This window comes from Colletotrichum fioriniae, assembly GCF_027942845.1.
Source record: "Colletotrichum fioriniae strain IMI 355084 chromosome Unknown scaffold_9, whole genome shotgun sequence".
In the NCBI taxonomy this organism is placed as follows: domain Eukaryota; kingdom Fungi; phylum Ascomycota; class Sordariomycetes; order Glomerellales; family Glomerellaceae; genus Colletotrichum; species Colletotrichum fioriniae.
The window spans coordinates 533,035-552,989 of NW_027076845.1; the positions used below are offsets into that span (position 1 = coordinate 533,035).

A 19,955-nucleotide genomic window follows, 5' to 3' on the forward strand; every position below is an offset into this window, starting at 1 on the left:
CCGTCATTCCATCTCCCGCTGGTATTGATGGTGCTGGCTCTTTCTTTCACTCCGATGGTGGATGTGAGAAAATGGGGGGGCCCCTGCGAGCCCTGAACGACAGGCCTGTTCCCGGACTAGCGGTGTTCTTTTTGGGGGTCCACCTCGCCCATTGACAAGTTGAACTTGACACTGAGTATCCTTTTTCCCCCCCAATCCGTGCCACCCCCGGGCCCCGGAGACATACGGGATCAAAGAAAATAAATAAAAATTCTCGAAGAAGGGCGGAACTCCCACGGGAAATTAGCTAGGCGAAGGAAATTTTTCAAGGGGAGACCGGACCGAGCGCCATTGAAAAATTTCTAGGCTGCGGAATAAAAATTTAGAGAGAGAAAAAAAAAAGAGTTGGGGCCATTGAGCATACATTCATACCCGGGGGCGTAGACCAGAGAATGCAATGGGGCAGCACCAAACCATGTCTGGACTCTGGAGTATGAACACTCGGGGTGAAAAAACAATTGCCAAAATTACCGAAATACCCAACACGAAGCTCACTCTTTTGGAGTGTGTACAAAGTATACCGTACTATGTATTTCAAACGTGAAAACGAGGGCTGAGAGATTTGTGCTGAGGGAATAAAAAAAACGCATTGCAATAAAACCCTATTGCTTCGTACGCACGCTGGCCCTCCATATGGGCACTGGATGGATACCTCGAAGTTGAACTTGCATTTGCAGTGAATTTGTTGTTTTTCCATCCGGCTATCAGCTGCCAATTGCTGCTTACCTATCCTTTGCTTTTTGCCAAGGAATAGCAAGAAAGGCAGAAAGAGTGAATCAGCAACGCAGTTGCAGTCTTTGTAGTCCGCGAGCCTGCAGCAGCGCCTCACTCTTTCTTGGCTCCTGCCTGTCCGCCAAGATCTTCAAACACCTTACCTTGAGTTTTGATCTCGCCAAGTCCAACATCCTAATCTTATCATCCCCTGTTTTGGTGGTTTTCCCTTTTTGCGCTTCATCAGCCTTTGCCTGCTGGATCCCATCTGCGGCCTGCTTAGGTTTTCCTTTTTGCTTGCCGCTGCCACTGCCTCACATACACCATCTGGCATCCACCCCGCGTCTTGTCCTCCCTACCTACCTTACGAAGTACGAAGTATAGGCTATAGGCTACCTTACGGATAATACCCTTTGCGCAGGAAGCTTCCCGTCGTCTTCCCTGTCCACGGAGTATTCCCATTGCAGATTGCAGAAACAACACGCACACCACACACACCACACAAAGACCCCGAAAAACCACCTTAGACCATACACGCCAATTGCACCTTATTCTGCAACCTGCAGCCTGCCATTGTTTCTCTCAGTCTCTTGGCCATCCATCACCCCGGCCCTTTCGCCCACCTGACCCCGAACACCACCATACACACTCACACACACAACCATCTCTCCCTCTCTCCTCCAATCCAAAGCAGCCAGGACGACGTGGAGAGAGAACGGATACGCATTGACGAGCAATTCTACCACAAACGACTACCAAGAGAATCACTGCGACCAAACGCCCGCGACTCTTTCCTGGCGAGACGGATATCCATAATCCCACGCACCCAGTCAACAACGCACCCACTCTTACCGCATACTGAGCTGCATGCTGCGTACTGCGCGCGCCCACTTACGGATACTCTCTCCTCTTCGCCCTGTCTCCCTTTCTCTGAGGGTCTCTCAATCATCCATCAGTCCATCAATCAATCAGCCACCTCGCGCCCACTTCTTCCCCTCTCAGTCAGACGCTTCTCCCGACCTCCTGCTTCCACGAAAAACTCCCGCTGTCCGACTCGTCCTCGTCGCTTGCTAAAGCTGAGTCCTGGAGCTGTAATACCGCAACTCTTCTTTCGGGTCTTCTAGCAAACGAGAAGCATCCACACCCCACCACACACACACACACACCAGCACCAGACAAATACCTACCCGACAGTCTACACACACACCTCTCAGGCCTGCACCACATTCCACGTTCCACACCCACACCCGTCTACATCTCCTGCGGCAACGGCAGCACCAACAAGGCGGTAAAGGGATTTGCCTGGCCTTGACCAAAGAAAACTGGCCAACTGACCTCCCCTAGTCACGGCCTCTACCCGCCGCCACCTATTTGGTCGCCTTTCCTCCCAGTTCTCTCCAGAGTCCGTCCCAGCAGCAACAAGTCAGGTCTCCCCCAGCTCAACACTCGACCACGTATCCATACTGGGTACCCGTACCTTTCTACCGTACTGCCCACCGTACGGAGCAGACGCACACATCGGCAAAGGAGACAAGAGCGCTCGAGCCCTCAGCCTCTGAAAATCCTGAATTTCATCCCACCTTGGTCCTCCAACTGCCAAGAATACTCCCGGAACCTGTTAAAGTTCCTCGCTGTCCGACCATCTATCCCAGCGCCCTCTCTCGCAGACGTTATCCTTCTCCTCTCTCTCCCTTCCCTCACATCACTCAGACGTACGGTACTCTACGAGTCTACCATCCTTTCCGTCTGTTTTCGCCATTTCCCTGCGCCACGCTAGGCCCGACGTCATCTGCTCGTCCAGCACACACCAATCCTTGTGCCCACGCCCACGCCCACGCCCACACGTCCACGGCCACACTCACGCTCGCCCTTTTCATCTGGGATCTGCGCGCACGCCGATTTAGTTATTCTTGTACCCCCAAGGACCCTGAATCATCGCACTACCGCGCCTCACATTGAGGCCACGCCCGGTCATCCTATAATCTCCCTCATCTGCCCCGGCAACTACTACTACAACACACATCGACTGTTTTCCTCGAGATGTCAGTTTTGTTCTTATAGCACAACGGTCCCTAGGGACACGAATTGATCTGCAGCACTTGTCTTCCGAGACGAACTTCAGCTGCACGTCCTCTTGAGGGCACCCCCTCTCATCAACCTATCCATACAACAAAACAACACCAACTATTACTACTAGAGAAGCTTCTCGCAAGCAGTCTCGCGATTACTACTACTGCTGTTACTACTACCAACAGCTCTTACGAAGTCGATCTTCGACTGGTTGCGCCTGCTAGAAGCATCGTTGAACGACTTGGCCTGGAATTATCAACCATTTGCCACACCTCGAGCCGAGAGCCCGAAATCACCCCTGCACCCAACCTCGAACAACAACATCACCTCTCCACCATGACGCACCGAACAACACAACACGACGCTGCGACGTCAAATGTCCTGGCCTGGTCAACACATTGCGCAAATATGCCCTCCATGGTAGAAGATGAGTCCGCCGACGTCGACGAGCCACCGGAAACGCAACTCCCCATTTCTCCCATTACTAGCATGTTCAAGCGAAACCCCATCAGACGTACCACCCTCGACCACAACGCCTCCCTCTTGACCAAGGCGCTCCACAGCCCTTCCGAAGACGAGGACCCCGAAGCCCGTCCGGGTATGTCCTTCTTTGCTCGTCGTCGCTCCATGGCCAGCAACATCAGCCTGGCCTCCACCGCCGACTTGACGAGCGATACTGGTTTGACCAGCCCGTCCCGCGCCAACACCCCAAGCCCGCCTCTTCCCGAAATGCGTCTCCTGAACATTCACGACGAACCTGCCAAGGAGGCGCCCAAAAAGCGTTGCATCCAGTTCGCCTGCGCGGCGAAGCCCAACAAGCCCGTTGAGCCTATCCGCAGCCAGCCCATGGTCAAGGCACCTTCTGCCCAGGAGCCTCAGCGAAGATCTTGCATCAAGTTCGCCTGCCCTGTTCCTCAACGCCCCGCTTCCACGCAAAACACGCCTCCCCAGCGAATGGAGATGGCAGCCGCCAGACTCCAAGCACCTGCCCCGGCGACAGCTCGCAAAACCCGTTCCAGATCTCCCAGGCCCACACTTGCTCCTCCCCAGGTCGATGCCTCTGTCAAGTCTCCCACCACCAAGAAGTACATCACCGCCAACCCATCCGACCTGAACAATGAGTCGTCTCAATTCCACGAGTTCGCCAGCGACATTCCTCGCGAGGATGACTGGATCCGTCAGGCCTTTTCATCCCAGGGACGTCGCATTACCATCGACGATACTCTTAAGAAGGAGAATGCCATTCGCAAGCTTGCTACTGAGGCGGAAGAGGAGGCTGAGCAGGAGGAAGAGGACTTGGCCACCGCCATTGACGATGACGAGGACCTCGACAATCTTGATGACGCCGACGACGATGAAGATGAGGGCGAGGACGACGACGACGACGATGATGAGGACGAAGACGAGGACGATGCTTCTGATGAGGATGACAACTCTGATGGTTACAAGACGGATGAGGAAACCGGATTTGCCGATTCCGAGGAGGAAGAGGAAGATGATGACCTCCGCTTGTGGACTCCTGGCCGCTCCACTATTCAGAATATCGACAGCACTCCTATTGCCCGCAGGCCCTCCTTGCCTGAGCAGCTTTCGGATTCGTCCATTGCTTCTCACAGCAGCCTCCGCGCCCGACGCGGCCGGGCTCAGCGCATCAAGATCCGCCCTGGCACGCCTGAGCTTCCCGACAGCACTGACTTCGTCTGCGGTACTCTCGATGAGGATCGGCCCATGGAGGATGCCTACATGTCTTGCTTGGCTGCTCGCAGACGCGAGAAGCTGCAGCTGATTCCTCAGGACATTGACCCCAGCTTTCCTGCTTCGGACCCGGAAGACGAGGGTGAGGAAGAAATCTACAACCCTGTCCACCACAGCAGTGACGACGAGATGTTCTTCCACGGCAAGATGGAGGATCTGCACCACAAGAACGACCGAAGCCGTCGCCAGAAGAAAGCGGAGCACACTCCTCCCAAGCGCTTCCACTCTCCCCCGCCCATCAAGCGCCGTGCCTCTCCCGCTCCCAAGAACCGTGGCCGCTCCCCTCGCCGCCTCTTTGATGGTCCTTCCCCCCCGTCGCCTGAGATCACCGGCTCCTCAGATGCTGAAGTCTCCCCCCGCCTCTCCTCGCAATGAACATGGCGCGATTACTTTCAAGACCTTGGCATCTCGCCCTGGTCTCACCGTTACCAAGTCTCTTCCTCGTCCGCCTTCCATGTTCCCCCACATGGCTAAGGGACGTCGCTCCAAGGCTCCTGCCAACGATCTGCATATCCGTGGCGCCATTGACATCGTCAAGGGCTTGGAGCGCAAGCGACAGCGTCGCAAGGAAAAGTTTTACCAAAAATACTGCAACCGCGCTCGCAAGGGACAAGTCCCCTGAGCGCAAGCCTCAGCGCGGCCTCGGATGTGAGCGCATGAGGGAATTGGGCTTGCTCATGGCCGGCAAGATCGACCAAGGCAACTACGTCCTCTCTGTCTAGAGGGGTGCCTATAACTACATTGGGCGGAGTTTTTGATTTGCATTTACAGCGAGACCACAAGACTTGTTTCGCAAGGCGTTTAGCATCGGATGGTGCATGGCATGGTGGGCTTCATGACATATATGAGACTATTTTCCACGTCTTTCATCTTTTTGGATTGTACATATCACATTTTTTATACCGGAGCGTCCCTCGATGGACGAGGGCTCCGTGCCTACATGGACTTTCGCTTCATTTTCTTTTCTTCATCATTTTGGGAGTCCAGCGGCATCTGGACTTGGAGCACGAATACCCCCTGGAATAGCGTGTATGAAGGCTTGTATGGTTGTCGAGCAAACACATAGCATTAGGTAGCCTGATCAACAACTGCATTCCTGCGAGATATCGCAGACCTCCAACACTTTGTTTCTCTACAATATGCCACGTGATAATGAAACGTGTATGCTGATCTTTCATATGTGTTGTATTAAGACTCGGTTACAAGGTGAACCTCACCATGACAAGCATCTGTAAAGGTGTTCTTTTCTCATTTTATCTGACTATGCAAGTGTCCATACAACAGCTCATGCAAGTGTCTGAGGCAATTTGGGACTGACTTCATTCACCTGACACTGCTGTTCGAGCTTTCATTCTGGTGAACTGGTGAAGCCTTTCCTAAAGGAGATGGCAAAGAGTTTTGTTTCGCCCTGACGCACTTCCAGACTTTTTGTGCATTTTGCGTCTTCCGTTGTTCTTTGCAGGTTCCCAGTTCCCAGACTGCACCTCAGTTGACAGCACTCGGTGCGGCTGTGGAGCACCTCCGATACGTGGCAGCCCGAGATTTAAGGCATGCCCACCTCAACACACTGCAATTCGCAACAGTAAATGCGCCAGCCAGCACAGCCAGCACGCACCACCTCACTCACTCACCTGCTGTCTTGCTGTCTTACTGTCTTGCTGTCTCCCCGACCCAGCTCCCATCTCTCCTGGTAGCCCACCAAGCCTACTGCGTAAGGTGGCCCCCAGCTCAGCCAGTCCCGTCCCGTCCAGTCCAGACCTTGGTACCTACCTCGCCATTCGTACACGCCCGCCGCCTTGTCTCCTGGGAGCAAAAGCCCGAACATCGAAACCTCCCCGACCTCAACCTATCGACTCCACCGTCATCCACGAACCACCCTCACAATACAGACAATAATCTCGCTCCTTCGTCGTCAAGATGTGGATTATTAACTGGTGTATGTATCATGCCTTTTCCCTTATCTCCTGCCTCTGCTTGATACCCCTCCACCACCTGAGTTGGTCTTCTGCGCGCCGCCTTCGCCGTAGCTTGTGTGGCCCATCATCCATCCCTGGTTGGACCATGACGGACTGACTGGTATTCGCTCTCTTCTATAGTCTACGACGTCCTCTCAAGCCTCGGCTTGCTCAATAAGCATGCCAAGCTTCTTTTCCTCGGCCTCGACAATGCCGGAAAGACCACCCTGCTGCACATGCTGAAGGTACGATCCGCCCCGATACCTGCCAGCTTTCCCATATCAATAGATACCACGAGCCTACTGGAGGTCGGATGCGCCGATACGGGATACTCTTCGGCAACGATATGGATAGCATAGACCACTACTAACAAGATGATCAGAACGACCGTGTCGCTATCCTCCAGCCTACTCTTCACCCCAGTGAGTATATTCCTTCCGCGGCAAAAGAGCCCAGTGACAATGGGGCTCTGCTCTGGTCTGCGCACGTGTCCAGAAAGCTAACCCGCCTCGCCTTCCCCCTCCAGCTTCCGAGGAGCTCGCCATCGGCAACGTGCGCTTCACCACCTTCGATCTCGGCGGTCACCAGCAGGCCCGCCGCCTGTGGAAGGACTACTTCCCCGAAGTCAACGGCATCGTCTTCCTCGTCGACGCCAAGGACCACGAGCGGTTCCCCGAGGCCAAGGCCGAGCTCGACGCCCTTTTGTCCATGGAGGAGCTGGCCAAGGTGCCCTTTGTCATCCTCGGCAACAAGATTGACCATCCCGACGCCATCTCGGAGGAGGAGCTCCGTCACCAGCTCGGCATGTACCAGACCACCGGCAAGGGCAAGGTGCCTTTGGAGGGAATCCGACCCATCGAGGTCTTCATGTGCTCCGTTGTCCTCAGACAAGGTGCGTTTTTTACTTTCTCCCCGGGAACATGGCAGACAAGGGTGCAGAACAGGAACATTTTGGCTAACGTGAAGAAACAGGGTACGGCGACGGTATCCGGTGGCTCTCGCAGTACGTCTAAACACGGACCGACAGCTCTGGAAGGAGCTTGCGGGAGGTGTCTACGGCGGAAATGGAGTAAGTACATGGACGATCTGGCAAGAATGGCAATAGGGAACGTCTACGCGGGAACGAAATCATGGGTGCCACGTCTACGAAAGCTCCGGTCAAGTGCTTCGAGGGGCGGGTTCAACAGAATAAGGGCTCCCCCCTTTTGGCGTTTGCGAAACCTGATATCCTTGGGGGGAACAACGGTTTAGAAAGAGCTGCGTAACGGGCTGACACTGCTGCTATTGGGCATGTCTGCATCGGTCCACATACGGAGGAGGGGAAAAGTCCTCGGTCTGGCGGTCCAGATGGCTCTGCTCGTTCGGTCAGTACCTGTTGGTCGGGGCATCCAGCTTAAGGCCAGAGACGAGGCAGTTTTGTACGCTTGTTAGGCTAGAATTCTTCATTGGGGCTCAGGGATTCGAAATCTGGTTTATTTTGCGTCTTTCAAACCGTTAGCCTGCGCTGCGTAGTTTACTGCTGCATCAACAACATTGACATTAAGGTGATTGGAGCGTGTAGAGTATGACACTGCAAGGGGTATCAATGAATGCGCCGAGCATTGTAAGAAGTATTTCTTTCCTAGTACGCTGTGTGAAGTGATGATGTGGTGACAGTGATCGAGGCCACCGTGTCCACGTCGTGAAGGTTTACACCATGGGCGGCGGGAAACGGCGGGATAAGTGATGATATCTTACGTCAGTCAGGCCGGCGAAGAAGGGAATTGTGGCAATGCTCTTTCGCATTTTCACAAGCAACGGTGGCATGAGTGGTTCCCCAGATATCAGCAACTGGCCCGGCTGTGCGTTTCAAAGATTTCTGGTCTCTCTATCTATCAGTAGGTATCACGCTGACGTCTCGATGATTCAGTACCGTCTCTTTTGGAGTTTGGTGCAAGGTATATTAGGTAAGTCACCACATGTCATATTATGTCAGATACTTTTTATGAAAAGCCACTGGAACTTTCCAGCTCAGCCTTGCCAGCCATACAGGCGTAGATACCTTAGGTAGGAATGGCATTCTGGTCGAGGGGCCACCGGTGATGTGAGGTGACATTCCTTCCAAGGGGGGGGTTCCGGAGAGACGGGCGGCCTTGTGGGATTTTGTTTCAACGTATCGAGTGGTTTATGACTTAGGTCTTTAAATAATAAGTCGGTGCTGGTGATTTACATGTATATTATGGTTATGATATTAGGAAACAGACGACGAGATGTTGGTGTTAGTCGAACAGGTGGTGGTGGGAACTAAGGTAGGTGGCCTTGTTCGCACTGCATCCCGCTAGAGGAGCCTTATTTCAGGTACAGCGTCCACTGAAGAAAGTGAAGAAAAGTGACCGGGAGTGGGGGGACTGAGGGAGTGGAAGTTGTTGCCCCCCCTGCCCACCTCACGGTTCATTAGCCGGCGTGGGTTGGTATCAGTGGGCGGCCCACAGGCGAGTGCTCCCTAAGGGTGTCCCTCGCCCCAAGGCGCCCGGAGGTCCCAACGAAATCCAATTCGAGCTTACTGCCGACGTCATCCGACCCGTGGCATCACGGGCGCGCATTCCCTAGGGAGGTCTGCGCATCTCGAAAGGAACCTGAGACTGGGTGCCAGAAAGTGGTAGTCTCCCCCGGCCGAGAGTGACAGACCACCACCACCCCGAGGCATCTCTAATTCCCTCCCCAACAAATGCACCGAAATCACCCGTCCATCTGCAGATTACTCTAGCCACTAGATGTTCTGTCCGACGCTTACATTTTCACGCAACTATTCACGCAACCACGCACGTTACACTACGCCGCATTCGCATAGAACCTTGAGGTACCTTGCCTTACACACCTGCCGCCACTGGAGCTTCCTCTTCATTTCGGAGACCAAATTCATCCCTTCCTCTAGGCTCCTTAGCATTCAGCGTCGTGTCTCCCACACATCTTTTCCCTGAGTAGCTTCACACTCGACTGCCTCGCAACCACTCCTCCCTACCCTGGTGTGCCGCCATATCATGCGCCTAGACCCGTCAGACGACGCAGCCCGCAGACATGGCTGAGCACCACCAACCCAGAGTTTCGTTTGGCTCCTCGCCGAGCGGCGGCGGCAGCAGCAGCAGCAGCGGCAGCAACACAGACATTTACGGCTTCCCGCCCGAGAACTTCAGCACCGACGGCCTCCCCGAGTTCGACACCAAATTCCTCAGCGACGCCGACCTCGCCGCCTTCATACAGGCCCTCCAGGCCCCCGATCCCTTGCAGTCACCCGACGAAACCACGTCTCTCCGATCTCCCGGCCTCAGGAGTCAAAGCTCGCTCGACGTGACGAAGCGAGGGTCTGTGTACGAAGATGACAGGGAGGATCCGTCGGCCGTCGCCGCGGCGGCGGCTGCTGCTGCGGGCGACGTCACGGCCCCGGGTCCGGGGATGCTGAACCACACCTATACCAATGGCGGCAGCGGCGGCGGTTACAACAACGGCTCGGCGACGCAGTCCAACATGTTCATCACGGCGCAAAACGACTGGGCGCCCGTCAACCAAAAGATATCAAAGAGGGGGTCTCGTCGGAGGAGAAACCGGGCCAAGGGGGCCGCGGAGGCGCTCCTAGGCACCAGGACAAAAGACGAGACGCGGGAGGGCATCTTTTACGCGCTCCTCAAGTGGCCGATGCTCTTCTTTGTCGGCGCCTGGCTCGCGGGTCTCGCGCTCACGTACCTGTACACGCGGCTGTACATCTGGGTATACGAGCACTTTGTCACCTGGCGCGGCACGCGGGAGAGGCTGCGGCGGAGCATGCGCCGGACGAACAACTACCGCGACTGGGTTGTCGCGGCCAAGGAGCTCGACAGCTACCTCGACCGGCAGCGGTGGAAGGAGGAGAACGATTTCGCCTACTACGACTCCAAGACGGTTAAGAGGGTGTGGGACCAGATGCGCAAGTGTAGGCAGAAGGCCGAGGCGGCGGAGAATGGAGAGACGGATGATGAGGGAGCGCAGCAGGCGGACTCCAAGGCGGCGTCGGGGAAGCCTGCTGTCGAGGAGCTTCATGCGCTGCTTTCGGCGTGTGTGAAGAGTAACTTTGTGGGCGTTGAGAATCCCAGGTTGTACAGCCAAACGTACTATGGCACCAAGAACCTGGTGCAGAACTTTATCGACGAAGGTATGTATATGCTAATGGTGTCTTGAAGGTGCTAGTGGATTGACTGACTGACTGCGTCCAGTCGAGAGGAGCATCAAATTCATCCTGAGCACGAAGCAACTGTCCATGGAGGAGAAGCGTTCCATCTTCAAGGGCATGCACGCAAACTACGGACGGACGGCCCTCTGCCTCTCGGGCGGCGCGTCCTTTGCCTACTACCACTTTGGCGTCATCAAGGCCCTCCTCGAGGCGGACCTGCTCCCAGACGTCATCACCGGCACCAGCGGCGGCGCCCTGGTCGCGGCCCTCGTGGCCACCCGGACGGACGACGAGCTGAGGCAGCTCCTCGTGCCGGCGCTCGCGCACCGCATCACGGCGTGCCGCGAGACGTTCTGGACGTGGATCCCGCGGTGGTGGAGGACGGGCGCCCGCTTCGACTCGGTCGACTGGGCGAAACAGTGCAGCTGGTGGACGAGGGGGTCCATGACCTTCCGGGAGGCGTACGAGCGCACCGGCCGCATCCTCAACGTCTCGTGCGTGCCCGCCGACCCGCACTCGCCCACCATCCTCTGCAACTACCTCACCAGCCCGGACTGCGTCATCTGGTCCGCCGTGCTGGCGTCCGCCGCCGTGCCGGGGATCCTCAACCCCGTAGTGCTGATGATGAAGCAGCGCGACGGGACGCTGGTGCCCTATTCGTTTGGGCACAAGTGGAAGGATGGCAGTCTGCGGACCGATATCCCCATTAAAGCCCTCAACTTGCACTTTAACGTGAATTTCACCATTGTCAGCCAGGTCAACCCGCACATCAACCTCTTCTTCTTCTCATCGCGCGGCTCCGTCGGGCACCCGGTCACGCATCGCAAGGGCAAAGGCTGGCGCGGCGGGTACGTCATGTCGGCCGTGGAGCACTACCTCAAGCTGGACATGACCAAGTGGCTCAAATTCATCCGCCACGCCGAGCTCCTTCCCCGGCCTCTGGGTCAGGACTGGTCGCAGCTTTTCCTGCAGACGTTCAGCGGCACAATCACCGTGTGGCCCAAGACGGTGCCTTCGGACTTTGTGCATATCCTCTCGGACCCGGACCCGCCGCGGCTGGCGCGCATGATTCACGAGGGCCAGCAACGGGGGTACCCCATTCTGAAATTTGTGGGCAATCGGCTCAAGATTGAGAGGTTGATTGAGCAGGGGCGTAGGGAGACGAGGCCTTGGATCCGGAGGGGCAGCATCGAGACCATTCTCAGCGAGGATGATTTACGGAGTCTGCTTATTTCGGGGAACACGGATCTCGAGGATGAGACTACGGACGCCGAGGGGGAGACGTTGTTGGAGAATGAGGAGGATAATGAGCAGGCTGTTATTGATGAGGAGAAATACGAAGAGGAGTATGAGGATGAAGAGGGGGAGGAGTATGAAGATGAGGATGAGGAGGGCGAGGTTGAGGAGTATAGGGGGGAGGGAAAGATGAATTAAGGGGTTAGGTTTCCTTGATGAGACTGGAACCTCATTGAATAGAGAGAGGAAGTCACGGACGGCCGGTGTGAGAATATGGTGGTGTTTACATATTAGTCTAAAAGAGAGGCTCTTCCCTATCAAAAGACCTCGGGGGAGGGGGGAAGAGTGTTAGAAAGTGTAGCATAGCTTGGGCGTTTATGGTAAATCCTGATTATGAAGGAAATTACATCCTTTCCTGTTTTTTTTTCTTTCTTTTTTTTCTTTTCCTTCTTAAAGAGATGCTTCCAAGATGACACGGGAGATAGAGATAGGATGCTGATTTATGAATAAGGTGGAGGATTGCCGGGGGCAAAGGCTTTGTCATCGATGGGTGCCTAGCTTCCGACATTGTCGACATTACCAGACATCTTCCTTACCTACACTTTTATTGGGTTGGCTGAATATGGAACTTGGACCGTCTTCGTAGCTCTACTGTCACTTCAAGGAGGGGGATGGCCATGCGGACTTGAACCCTTCATGTCGGCCCTCCCATGTACTGTAAGTGTGAACGTTAAATATCATTTCTGAACAAGATGCTGCCTGCACGCCGTATCTCATCTACATGTCATGCCGAACGTCTAGATTCCCGAACACCCGTGTGGCCTGGTGAAAAGGCCAATCGAGCAAGGAGAGAAATGCAAGTACTTTCAGTCTATAGGGTATCAAGACGTGCTTCCCCCACCCACCTGAATCTAACTGCCCTACCCGTGCCCATGTGAACTTGGCTGTTTGGAAGCCTCTTGTGATGGAGATGTTGCCATCTGACCCGTCTTGTCTTTGTACGAGCTGTATGCGTTTAATTTGGAGATGCCCGCCCTCGATCTGGCAAGGGTTCCAACATTGTGTCTTTTGGAACCGAGGCTCTTGACCCACTCAAAGCCTCGGGCGTTTACAGAGCCGAGATGGTATCTGTGGCGTCGGTTCCGGTCGTCTTCGCGGAAGGGACATCGTGGGCGACCTTCATGGGCCTGCCCTGGGCCTTTTCGGTCAGGCTGACGAGCTCCTCTAACATCAGGTCTCGGGTCTTGCGGGTGAGCTCGTCGACGTCGGCAGCGGTCAGGCCAGTAGTGGGGATGGGGTCCAAGACTGCGCGACTTGACGTTAGCATGTATTTGGCACTTGGGGAGGGACACATGGACAGCTCGAGCACTTACCCTTGACGGGGATCTTTCCAGAGTTGAAGATGAGGCCCTTGAGGTAGAGGACGTGGCTGTAGTTGGCGACAACGCAGGGTACAATGGGTACACCGGCCTGAACAGCCAGGTGGAAGGCGCCCTTCTTGAAGGGTAGCAATACAGGGTCTTTGGCGTAGCTACGGGTACCCTCAGGGAACATGTAAACGCTCTGATTCCTCTTGCGAATCTGCTCAGCAGCGCCGGCCATCGCATCTTTGGCATCCTTTGTATTCTTGCGGTCAATGAAGATGGAGCCGCTCAGGGTCATGAACCAGCCGAGAATGGGCGTCTTCTTGAGCGAGGCCTTTGCAGTGACGCTGCAGTACTTGGGGAACATGGTACCCAGCATCAAGACGTCGAGTTCGGTCTGGTGGTTGCCGACAAAGACAGCCGGGCGGGTATTGTCGAGAATGTGGTTGGGATCGATGACCTCAAAGGTGACGCCCGTGGTGACTGCCATGATGTAGTACAAAAACCGGCCGGTCATCCATTGCGCAATGCCCTGCTCGCCGATGAGCTTCAGGAAGATGGAGGCAAAGACACCCCAGCCGGCCGCTACGGCAAGCGAGATGTAGGAGGCGAGGACACGAGCGCCAAAGGCGGCCTTGGGGACGACGTAGGACAGCATGTAGAGGGCGACGACGAGGGCGGCATAACCCTTGAAGAAGGAGTATATGTAGCCCAGGAAAGCCGACATGGCTGCTGGCGGTGGTGGGTGCGCGTGGCTGATTAGGAACGGCGGCAGACGGGCGTAAGAAGGAGACAGGCGCGCGGAAGCTTGCAAGAGATTGAGAAAGTCGGACTGGGCGTGCGTTAAGCTTCTTTGGGGCGCGCCTCGGAAGGGCGGGATGTGTTGAGGAGGGAGCTTTTTGGAGGCGGGGTTGAGGCCGTGGAACGGAGGATCGTCGCAAGGGCGCGACAAAGCGATGGGATGTTTCTGTCTCCGGGGAACGATGACAGGCGGCAGTACTGATGCTTGGAGGAGAAATGGGGAGGTAAGAAAAGAGATGGCAAGGCTACAGCTTCCGAAGACACATGTTCCAGGGGGGGAGGATAGGAGCACCAGGTGTCCGTATGGATGTGTGTCTCAGAGAAGGTTGGAGGGGAGGAAGTTGAACGAGAAGGAGACTCGACTCGCAATGACGATGTAAGGGAAATCGGAATTGGTGGGCGCGGACCAGCAAGAGGAACCAAAGTCAAGTCAAGAGTCAGCATGCGACAAGTCACAGAACTGCAAGAAGTGGAAACGGGAAGCGCCAAGTGGCGGGATGGGTACGGAGTTAGAGTACAAAGTACTGGCAACACTGGAAGGTCTCCGTATGGCACAGGCAAGGACGGATCGGTAAATTGTACAGTACGGATATTGGTGGCATTGGATGGTGCTGCACACCGCACTTCAAGCTCTTTGGATTGGCGGGGGGAGAGACAAGAAGAGAGGCCGAGACTGAGAGGAAAGGGCCCTGGTCAACCGTTAATCAACCGAAGTGTGTGGTGACTGTGGTCATGGGTCGCGACTGGGGTCATCAGCATGGCTTACTCCCACAAAATACTCTACAAGGAAAGGTGTGGGGTTCCCTGTCGGCTCGTGTCCCAGACAAATATTTTTTTTTGGTGGGATGTCATTTTGGCTTCCAGAGGCTCAAGTCGTTGGGAAACTTGGGATTCGGAAAGCCGGCGATAGCTGAGGTGGATAAGTCCAAATCGCCGAAATCATGCCCTTGTAATATAGCACCTAAACTGTAAATCGGTCCCTTGCTTTGCCATGAGGTGAAGACTTTTAAGAGGCATAGGTAATCCGTGGCCTTCCATTCAAGCCACCGTCAACCTCAAGGTAATCATGGCTAGGCTTGTAGGCAGTTGGGGATGGGACATGCCCAGGACCAGGCCGTTATGGGCGCTAGACCTGATTGTCCTTGATCTCCTGTCGGTAGGCCACTAGCACATGTCATTGTTCCGTCCAACGTCCACCATGTGCTGATTGGGAAGGGCAGACGGCGGACCAGCGGGACACCTGACGAGGGAAGGGGAGGGGGGGCCGGGTAGAGACAGACATGAGATTTTGAGATGAATACCTTACTAACTATCCGTATGTACTATGTAGTCTGTACCACCGCTAGTACCTGGAATGTCTTAGCTTGAGTAAGGCGGCCGCTTGAATCTGAACCGGCGGTTAAAAGGGGTTGGGGAACAAGGCAAGTTCAGACGGAGTGGTGACTGGCACGCCTGGCACGTGTAAAGTGTAGACGGGAGGCATCTACCTCAAGGTAAGGTAAGGTAGGCTGCCTAAACATGTCCAAACTTCCATGTACATCTGTTGATTGTCTCCCTGACGTCCAAAAGGCATGTGGAGGTGGGGCAGAGAATGTTCCCCTCCTCGTCGTCCTCCTTCAATGCGGTCACTTTGCGCTGCTCAAAAAAGCATGTGGTCAGAGTCAGGACCAGCGCTCTTCCCCAGCGATTCAGATTTAGATTCAGATTCAACCCACTGCTTCTGTCTCGGTGCCCCTCCATTTACTGGATTTACTCCGTACCTGCCTTACGTCGAGGCTTGGTTGATTCGGAAAGTTTCAAGTGTCTCTCGCAAATGTCAGCCTTTCCCTGGACTTTTCTGCACTTGACATTTATGTTCAAAATAGATACTTGAACGTCACCTTAAGGTACCTTAGACATTGTAGACTCTTGATACCAAACTGCCCTTCATGGATTACCTAAGGTACTCTTCGACATGGCCAAAGTGGACGTTGGTCCGAGCTGCTCGACCAGGGTACCCGTGCATATCAAAATGGCAGGGGTTCTTATCGATAACCGATCATGATCGAAATACCTAGCTGACTAACATCCTTACCCGGTACGTCCGCCTGGGGTCTGTCTGAGCTCCGCGTCGGTACCTGTTGCCCGACGGCGAGGAGTTCGCAACCTTGATCGCACGACATTCGTCGAGCATATCGCACGTAACCGCGGAGCCATCTTCGATATTGCCGCCTGTCGCCTGTCGCCCGTCGAGATACCATATACGACAAACCTACCCGCCAGTGCCGAAACGACCAGCGCCTCGGTCACTGGCGCATCTACTTGCTGCCATAGAGTGACCTTGAGCCTGCTGCTATTCCGAACATGCCCTCTCGCCGAGAACCACCCCCCCTCTCAGTTCGCTTGCCGGCGGGCAATGCGCAACCCGAGCTCCCTCCCATATCCGCCCTCTTTCTCATCGACTTTGATGTCAAAGCTGGCTATACCATTGTTTGGAAACAATCCGCTCCTGGAATCGAACTCGAGGGCCTCGTCGAGTATAAGAGCTTGCCATCCGGTCTGCACACCGTCCCCGATGACTTGATATACTTCGTGCACGAGGGAGAGCATGCGGGTCTCAGCGCTTTCATCAACACTCCATGTGACGAGGAGGAGGCGCGACATGCGCGCATGATTGCTGTCGGCGTCTTGGTGCCCCTCAGTTACGGCCGCCTGGGTCGCGCCTGGAGGCATGCGGAAGGATTAAAGGACATCGCGTCGTAAGTGGACATTTGTCGGAGCAGGACAGGAATATTATTGCTGACCATGTGTTAGAAAATTGTCCCAAGATCGCAAAAATACTAGTCTTCTTGATGACTATTGGGAGAACAACAAAGCCAAAGAAGGGGCCGAACAAGAACGACCACCGATGGAGTCTCCTTCTATCAGTTTCAGCTCTCAAGCCGCACAACCGAAAAAGTCGAACCATGACCGCAATCGCTCTGCATCAGATGGAGCCTCCCTGCTGCCAACCGGGCATCGACTTTCACCATACCACCCAGCATGGAGCCTGACGACGTTGCTGGACACATTCGGGCCACTCATATTCCCTATTCACAGGGCAGCTCTGCTGAGGAGGCGCATATTAATATCGTGCCATGCGCCGGTACGAGAGATTTGCAACTTTGGTATGTTGACCGGGAATCTGTCTCGCAGTTTCTCCACTGACATCCGATCAAGTGTACAATATTTCTGTTCTTTCAAATATTCCCCAGACAGTGGCCGATTTATTGGCTCCGACATCGTCCTCTCAACGTCTGAGGCCGCTCTTCACAATTGGAGTCCACGATATCCCCTTTTTGATGGAAGACTTTGAGGCTTCAAAGCGCCGAAAAGTCGACAGCAATGATGACCTGGCTGACGAGGCTGGCTCTGGTTGGGTTGCTTGCACGACTGACAGTATCCTGGCCATGAAGGATACTCTGTGGGACATGCTCATCACCATGCCGCCACCGTATGCTCCCAACGCCAAGGAAAAGGCCTGGCCAACTGTGGAATGTCCCCGCGGTACGCCTGTCAAGGCAACACAGCGCGATCTGAGGCGGTTCCGTGCCCTGAAGGCCGGCTTGGCTAGGTTGTCACCAACGACACCGAAGCCGATGACGGCTGAAAGTCCACGTTCGGAGACCTCAACGAGTTTTAAGCTGACTACTGGCGCCTTCCCGGCTTCGAGTGTCGAAGGCGACGAGGCTCTGGACAAAATTATCGAGCCATCAAGTTGGACAGCCTTGGCGTATAGTGGGTTTATGTGGTGGGCGAGCGCCGGTGAACAAGCACGGAGTGAGGAACAAGAGGAGGCGGCCCACGATGCAGCGCTGCTGGCGGACCTGGGTCTGACGCCCCACACTCCGAGCATGTCAAAACCCAATGCGAGACCCCGGTCATCGGCATCCGGTGGCATGGCTGACTCGACTGGATCCATTGTCTCCCGGCCGGCCGCTGGATCTGAGACCGATGAAGCAACGACGGAGCTCGCCGTGATTGCGTACTTTCACCGTTTGACAGCACAAATGCTGACGGTCATGGCTGATGTGGTGGAGAGTTCGGACGATCGCTATGAAGACGAGGACGACGAGGACGATGCCGATGATGTTCCTCTGAGGACCAACAGCGAGTCGGATCGAAGCTCGGTACGAGTTGGCAGCGATACGCTCGAGAGTATGGGACTCGACGTGTGGAACGCGCACGATGCCGAGTTTGTCAAGGAACTCATGAGCAAGTACTATGACCGAAGGCCCTACATTGAGGGCAAAGGTGTCGAGGTTTGCGGTGTCCGGGTTTGCTAAGGTTTCGGTTGCTTGCGAGAGCCTCGATCTTCGTTGCTTTCTCCCCATTTGTAAACACCATCTCGTCCTCGCCTCTACGGGGGGAACGACTTTGTCCAGATATGGCACTCTGGATGGGCGTAATAACAGTGCTGTGTCTCTATCCGTCTCAAAATTTGTTATGGGCGTTTGGTTATCACTTTTTTTTTTCCTACTGGACGAGCGTGTAGGACCGTCTCTTGTACATGTCATGGGCCTTCTAGAAGGCCAACAGAACAGTTTCATCCGATATCAAAGAGCAACTGCATCAGGGTCCTCTATGACAATTTGTGGGCCTTTTTATCCATTGCGCCAGACCCTCGAGATTACAGACCTACAGAGTTGAACGATGTTGACATTGGCTATACCTAGGCTCATAACGCCAGCACAGGACTTTGGTGCTCAAATACCCGGGGACACAGGCATGTTTCCAAGGCAACCGAGACCTGCCTTAGGGGAAATCTTGAGGTCGAGGCGGAACGAGAACCGCATTGGATTGTTAGCGTAGATTGTAATAGGGCTGACCTGGATCACCCAGGCTGGGGGAGCGCACACTGTCAAAATGATCAAAATGAGGGGTGAGGTGAGGGGCAGTGGGAGAATAGTTGCGGGTGCGGATATTGTAGTGGGATGTTTGGCTTCTGGATCTTTCTACGATATTACCGAACAGGCTAACTAATAAGTGCCCGAGGCGTAACCTGGAAGGTATCACAAACAGCAGTGTTTCTGTCCGGATCAACTATAGACTTGGCCGATAATTTGCCGGGTTACTACATTTCGGATACAAGTGGTGTATTACAGGTATTGTCGTATTACCTTCTTGGCCGAGCTGGATTCAAGAGGAGAGTGACAGCAAGCCAGGAACCCCGCCCTCGGCGGACTGCCAGCGGAAAGACGTGCCATAAAGAAGCGTGGCGCTCCCTTGCAGGCAATATACAGGGAGTGTCCAGTGGGATTTATTGTGCTTCCTTGGCCCCTCATTGAAATTAGCTTCTCACCTTTAGTCGAATCCAGTGCAGCCGACAGGCATCAATCAGACTGAGGTGTTTAAGATTGTTCGCTGTCCAGCTGTCCAGATGCCCACAGACCAAGAGTTGACCCCACTTGTTGTGTGCGTGCACGAGACTCACTGAGGAGTGAACACTGCACACATCAGCGACCGACTTTTGGGCCTTGGGGGTTCCATGCGATTAGAGGAAACTGACCGAGAGGGTCCTACCTAGTAAAAATAACAGTGACCGGGAAGGAGGAAGGGGAAAAAAAAAAAAAAAAAAAAGCCCACCGACACCGACAGACACCACCTGCCACCGCCGAGTCTTTCTGTCTTGCGGTGCTGTGATAGCCCCTCAGCCTTGCACCACCTTGTCTCTTTCCCTCTCCCGCTCATTTCGCTCTCAGACTTGCTCCCCCTCATCGACCGCTTTTGCAAATAATAGAGGCCGACCGACGATCGCTTCGAGCACTTGCATACTTCAACTCGCCCGAGTTTGCATCTCAACTTCACCTCGGCATAACCATC

The 19,955-nt window shown here is 54.8% G+C and overlaps 6 protein-coding genes across 6 annotated transcripts; 5 read left to right on the forward strand and 1 right to left on the reverse strand.

Moving 5' to 3' along the window:
* Positions 1–3,156: 3,156 nt before the first annotated feature.
* On the forward strand, positions 3,157–4,950 carry N0V96_007616 (uncharacterized protein; the record flags this gene model as incomplete). Its single annotated transcript, XM_053194507.2, has 1 exon — positions 3,157–4,950. The coding sequence occupies one exon, from the start codon at positions 3,157–3,159 to the stop codon at positions 4,948–4,950; it is 1,794 nt and encodes a 597-aa protein (XP_053048003.2).
* A 91-nt stretch (positions 4,951–5,041) lies between these two features.
* On the forward strand, positions 5,042–5,297 carry N0V96_007617 (uncharacterized protein; the record flags this gene model as incomplete). Its single annotated transcript, XM_065758084.1, has 2 exons — positions 5,042–5,148; positions 5,183–5,297. 2 exons carry the CDS (start codon positions 5,042–5,044, stop codon positions 5,295–5,297), a joined length of 222 nt encoding a protein of 73 aa, XP_065613226.1.
* Positions 5,298–6,492: 1,195 nt separating this feature from the next.
* On the forward strand, positions 6,493–7,543 carry SAR1 (COPII coat GTPase; the record flags this gene model as incomplete). Its single annotated transcript, XM_053194508.2, has 5 exons — positions 6,493–6,511; positions 6,672–6,775; positions 6,913–6,952; positions 7,057–7,422; positions 7,503–7,543. The coding sequence occupies 5 exons, from the start codon at positions 6,493–6,495 to the stop codon at positions 7,541–7,543; spliced, it is 570 nt and encodes a 189-aa protein (XP_053048004.1).
* A 2,044-nt stretch (positions 7,544–9,587) lies between these two features.
* N0V96_007619 (uncharacterized protein) lies at positions 9,588–12,147 on the forward strand (the record flags this gene model as incomplete). The annotated part of the gene is made up of 2 exons (XM_053194509.2): positions 9,588–10,695; positions 10,757–12,147. The coding sequence occupies 2 exons, from the start codon at positions 9,588–9,590 to the stop codon at positions 12,145–12,147; spliced, it is 2,499 nt and encodes an 832-aa protein (XP_053048005.2).
* Positions 12,148–13,057: 910 nt separating this feature from the next.
* On the reverse strand, positions 13,058–14,040 carry SLC1 (1-acylglycerol-3-phosphate O-acyltransferase; the record flags this gene model as incomplete). The annotated part of the gene is made up of 2 exons (XM_053194510.2): positions 13,058–13,254; positions 13,323–14,040. 2 exons carry the CDS (start codon positions 14,038–14,040, stop codon positions 13,058–13,060), a joined length of 915 nt encoding a protein of 304 aa, XP_053048006.1.
* Positions 14,041–16,457: 2,417 nt separating this feature from the next.
* N0V96_007621 (uncharacterized protein) lies at positions 16,458–18,418 on the forward strand (the record flags this gene model as incomplete). Its single annotated transcript, XM_065758085.1, has 3 exons — positions 16,458–16,852; positions 16,908–17,260; positions 17,313–18,418. The coding sequence occupies 3 exons, from the start codon at positions 16,458–16,460 to the stop codon at positions 18,416–18,418; spliced, it is 1,854 nt and encodes a 617-aa protein (XP_065613227.1).
* Between the last annotated feature and the right edge of the window lie 1,537 nt (positions 18,419–19,955).